Raw genomic sequence first — 5167 nt, forward strand, 5'->3', positions numbered from 1 at the left:
TGGAGGCTGGGTGGGTCCTGGGTGGAGACTGGGTGGAGACTGGGTGGTGACTCAGTTGGTCCTGGGTGGAGACTGGGTGGGTCCTGGGTGGAGACTGGATGGAGACTGGGTGGAGACTGGGTGGAGACTGGGTGGAGAAAGGATGGGTACGGGGTGGGTCCTGGGTGGAGACTGGATGGAGACTGGATGGGTCCTGGGTGGAGACAGGGTGGGTCCTGGGTGGAGACTGGGTGGGTCCTGGGTGGAGACTGAGGGAGACTGGGTGGAGACTGGGTGGGTCCTGGATGGAGGCTGGGTAGGTCCTGGGAGGAAACTGGGTGAAGACTGGGTGGAGACTCGCTGGGTCCTGGGTGGAAACTGGGTGGGTCCTGGATGGAGCCTGGGTAGGTCCTGGGTGGGAATGGGTGGGTCCTGGGTGGAGACTGGGTGGGTCCTGGGAGGAAACTGGGTGAAGACTGGGTAGAGACTCAGTGGGTCCTGGGTGGAGACTGGGTGGAGACTGGGTGGAGACTGGGTGGGTCCTGGGTAGAGTCATTGGTAGAGACTGAGTGGGTCCTGGGTGGAGGCTGGGTGGGTCCTGGGTGGAGACTTGGTGGAGACTGGATGGGTCCTGGGGGGGTCCTGGGTGGAGACTGGGTGGAGACTGGATCGCTCCTGGGTGGGTCCTGGGTGGAGACTGGGTAGAGACTGGGTGGAGACTGGGTGGTGAGTCGGTGGGTCCTGGGTGGAGACTGGGTGAAGACTGGATGGGTCCTGGGTGGAGACTGGGTGGAGACTGGGTGGAGACTGGGTGGAGAAAGGATGGGTACGGGGTGGGTCCTGGGTGGAGACTGGATGGAGACTGGATGGGTCCTGTGTGGAGACAGGGTGGGTCCTGGGTGGAGACTGGGTGTGTCCTGGGTGGAGACTGGGTGGAGACTGGGTGAACACTGGGTGGAGACTGGGTGGGTCTTGGGTGGAGACTGGGTGGAGACTGGGTTTGTCCTGGGTGTGTCCTGGGTGGGTCCTGGGTGGAGACTGTGTGGATACTGGGTGGGTCCTGGGTGGAGACTGGGTGGAGACGGTGTGGAGACTGGAGGGGTCCTGGGTGGATACTGGGTGGGTCCTGGGTGGGTCCTGGGTGGAGCCTGGGTGGTGACTGGGTGGGTCCTTGGTGGAGACTGGGTGGAGACTGGGTGGGTCCTGGGTGGAGACTGGGTGGGTCTTGGGTGGATACTGGGTGGAGACTGGGTGGAGACCGGGTGGGTCCTGGGTGGAGACTGGGTGGAGACTGGGTAGGTCTTGGGTGGAGACTGGGTGGGTCCTGGGTGGAGACTGGGTGGAGACTGGGTGGGTCCTGGGTGGAGACTGGGTGGAGACTGGGTGGGGCTTATAACTTCCATAGAACTCAGAGATAACCTACAGGCCAATGCAGAAGTAGGCCTTTAACTTCCATAGAACTCAAAGATAACCTATAGGCCAAAGCAGCAGTAGGTCTATAACTTCCATCATGAACTAAGTGAAATACATATGTCTAAAGCCAACAAATAAAAACAGTAGAAAATATCCTGACAAAAATAATGGTTCTTTTAACCACATGTATCTCTCTTCTCCGCCTGTCTTGACTTGAGCTATTGCTAGTGAGAAATGAAGGCTTTTCCATGTGGGAAATTGCCAAGAAACTGAAGATCTCGTGCAAGGCTGTGTACTACTCCATTCACAGAACAGCACAAAATGGCTCTAACCAGAATAGAAAGACGAGTGTGAGGCCCCGGTGCACAACTGAGCAAGAGGACAAGTACATTAGAGTGTCTAGTTTGAGAAACAGACGCCTCACAAGTCGTCAACGGGTAGCTTCATTAAATAGTACCCGCAAAACACCAGTCTCAGCGTCAACAGTGAAGAGGCAACTCCAGGATGCTGGCCTTCTAGGCAGTGTTGCAAAGAAAAGGCCACATCTCAGACTGGCCAATAAAAATTAAATATTAAGATGGGCCAAAGAACACAGACACTGGACAGAGGAACTCCGCCTAGAAGGCCAGCTTCCCAGAGTAGATATTCCATTAACAATCTGCAGTTACCAGCTACAATAGTCATTTACAACATTAATAAAGTCTACCCTGTATTTCCGATCATAATCTTATATTATTTTAAATGGACAAACAAAATTGATTGTCTTTCAAAACAAGGCCACAAAACAACTTTTGAATGGTAGTGTAGTGTAGTTTTGAATGGTAGTGTATTTTAGACGCTTTTCACTGATAGCCGCAACTCAATCAGCGAGACCTATTCCCACTACCCAAACTGCAGGCTTCCCAAACACACTTGTGATCTGAAACAATCCACAGCAAAAACATTTTTAATGAGCTAATGATCCTCTGTGGCTCAGTCATGCTCCCTGGTGAAGTATTTATAATGATTTGATTTAGACGGGTAATTATATAATTTTGGCGAAACATCAATTTACTTTAGGGCAACCCAGCATCCTAACAGTGCACTGTGCACCTGCCAACTTTCCTTTCTAATACGCAAGAGGCTGAAACAAGAGATCTGCACATAATGACGAGATGCTCATGTCTCCGCCCTAACAATGGGAGTCGTTGTCCCAAAGACAGGAAGGCAGGTGACAAGCTTAAGTCTGCATATTATTCCCATAGACATACATTGGGCTCATACTGGACCAGTGGCGATTTCAGCATGTAAATTCATCTTAGTGGGGCAAACGGGTATATATATATATATATATATTAATGCATGTAAATTAATCTTAGTGGGGCAAACGTATATATATATTAATGCATGTAAATTCATCTTAGTGGGGCGAATGTATATATATATATATTAATACATGTAAATTAATCTTAGTGGGACAAACGTATATATATATTAATGCATGTAAATTAATCTTAGTGGGGCAAACGTATATATATATATATATATATTAATGCATGTAAATTCATCTTAGTGGGGCAAATGTATATATATATATTAATACATGTAAATTCATCTTAGTGGGACAAACGTATATATATATTAATGCATGTAAATTCATCTTAGTGGGGCAAATGTATATATATATATTAATACATGTAAATTAATCTTAGTGGGACAAACGTATATATATATTAATGCATGTAAATTCATCTTAGTGGGGCAAATGTATATATTGTCACGTTCTGACCTTTATTTCCTTTGTTTTGTATTTATTTAGTATGGTCAGGGCGTGAGTTGGGTGGGCAGTCTATGTTTGATTTTCTATGATTTGGGATTTCTATGTTTCGGCCTAGTATGGTTCTCAATCAGAGGCAGGTGTCATTAGTTGTCTCTGATTGAGAATCATACGTAGGTAACCTGGGTTGCACTGTTTGTTTGTGGGTGATTGTCTTTGTTAGTGGCTTGTGTCAGCACCAGTCTCATTTGTAGCTTCACGGTCGTCATTGGTTTATTGTTTTTGTATAGTGTTGCAGTGTTCAGTGTTCTCTTTATTAAAATTCACTATGAACACATACCATGCCGCATTTTGGTCCTCTGATCCTTCTCGCCTCTCCTCTTCAGATGAAGAGGAGGAAGACCGTGGCATATATATATATATATTAATGCATGTAAATTCATCTTGGTGGGGCAAACGTATATATATATATATATTAATGCATGCCAGCAAGGTCACTACACAACCCAACACATCACTAAACAATACATTCATTTTACTATAATGGTGACAGGTGTGTGTCTGTGTTTGTGTGTGTAGCTGTAATTAGGAGCTCTGACGTGTGTGTGTGTGTGTGTGTGTGTGTGTGTGTGTGTGTGTGTGTGTGTGTGTGTGTGTGTGTGTGTGTGTGTGTGTGTGTTTGTGTGTGTAGCTGTAATTAGGAGCTCTGACAGGTGTTTGTGTGTGTCTGTGTTTGTAGCTTTAATTAGGAGCTCTGACAGGTGTTTGTGTTTGTGTGTGTAGCTGTAATTAGGAGCTCTGACAGGTGTGTGTGTGTAGCTGTAATTAGGTGCTCTGACAGGTGTGTGTGTGTCTGTGTTTGTGTGTGTAGCTGTAATTAGGAGCTCTGACAGGTGTTTGTGTGTGTCTGTGTTTGTGTGTGTAGCTGTAATTAGGAGCTCTGACAGGTTTGTGTCTGTGTTTGTAGCTGTAATTAGGAGCTCTGACAGGTGTGTGTCTGTGTTTGTAGCTGTAATTAGGAGCTCTGACAGGTGTGTGTCTGTGTTTGTAGCTGTAATTAGGAGCTCTGACAGGTGTGTGTCTGTGTTTGTAGCTGTAATTAGGAGCTCTGACAGGTGTGTGTCTGTGTTTGTAGCTGTAATTAGGAGCTCTGACAGGTGTGTGTCTGTGTTTGTAGCTGTAATTAGGAGCTCTGACAGGTGTGTGTCTGTGTTTGTAGCTGTAATTAGGAGCTCTGACAGGTGTGTGTCTGTGTGTAGCTGTAATTAGGAGCTCTGACAGGTGTGTGTCTGTGTTTGTAGCTGTAATTAGGAGCTCTGACAGGTGTGTGTCTGTGTTTGTAGCTGTAATTAGGAGCTCTGACAGGTGTGTGTCTGTGTTTGTAGCTGTAATTAGGAGCTCTGACAGGTGTGTGTCTGTGTTTGTAGCTGTAATTAGGAGCTCTGACAGGTGTGTGTGTCTGTGTGTGTAGCTGTAATTAGGAGCTCTGACAGGTGTGTGTGTCTGTGTTTGTGTGTGTAGCTGTAATTTGGAGCTCTGACAGGTGTTTGTGTGTGTCTGTGTTTGTGTGTGTAGCGTTAATTAGGAGCTCTGACAGGTGTTTGCATGTGTCTGTGCCTGTGTGTGTAGCTGTAATTAGGAGCTCTGACAGGTATTTGCATGTGTCTGTGCCTGTGTGTGTGTGTAGCTGTAATTAGGAGCTCTGACAGGTGTTTGCATGTGTCTGTGCCTGTGTGTGTGTGTAGCTGTAATTAGGAGCTCTGACAGGTGTTTGTGTGTGTCTGTGTTTGTGTGTGTGTGTAGCTTTAATTAGGAGCTCTGACAGGTGTTTGTGTGTGTCTGTGTTTGTGTGTGTGTGTGTAGCTGTAATTAGGAGCTCTGACAGGTGTTTGTGTGTGTCTGTGTTTGCGTGTGTCTGTGTTTGTGTGTTTAGCTGTAATTAGGAGCTCTGACAGGTGTGTGCGTGTGTCTGTGTTTGTGTGTGTAGCTGTAATTAGGAGCTCTGACAGGTGTCTGTGT

General features: G+C 46.8%; 1 protein-coding gene across 1 annotated transcript; it reads right to left on the reverse strand.

Annotated features, from left to right (window-relative positions):
• Positions 1-531: 531 nt before the first annotated feature.
• Positions 532-2678, reverse strand: LOC124004175 (36.4 kDa proline-rich protein-like). The gene is made up of 2 exons (XM_046312947.1): positions 2643-2678; positions 532-1398 (listed from the first exon to the last, which is right to left on the reverse strand). The coding sequence occupies exons 1-2, from the start codon at positions 2676-2678 to the stop codon at positions 532-534; spliced, it is 903 nt and encodes a 300-aa protein (XP_046168903.1).
• Between the last annotated feature and the right edge of the window lie 2489 nt (positions 2679-5167).

The sequence above is a fragment of the Oncorhynchus gorbuscha genome, linkage group LG18 (genome assembly GCF_021184085.1).
Source record: "Oncorhynchus gorbuscha isolate QuinsamMale2020 ecotype Even-year linkage group LG18, OgorEven_v1.0, whole genome shotgun sequence".
In the NCBI taxonomy this organism is placed as follows: domain Eukaryota; kingdom Metazoa; phylum Chordata; class Actinopteri; order Salmoniformes; family Salmonidae; genus Oncorhynchus; species Oncorhynchus gorbuscha.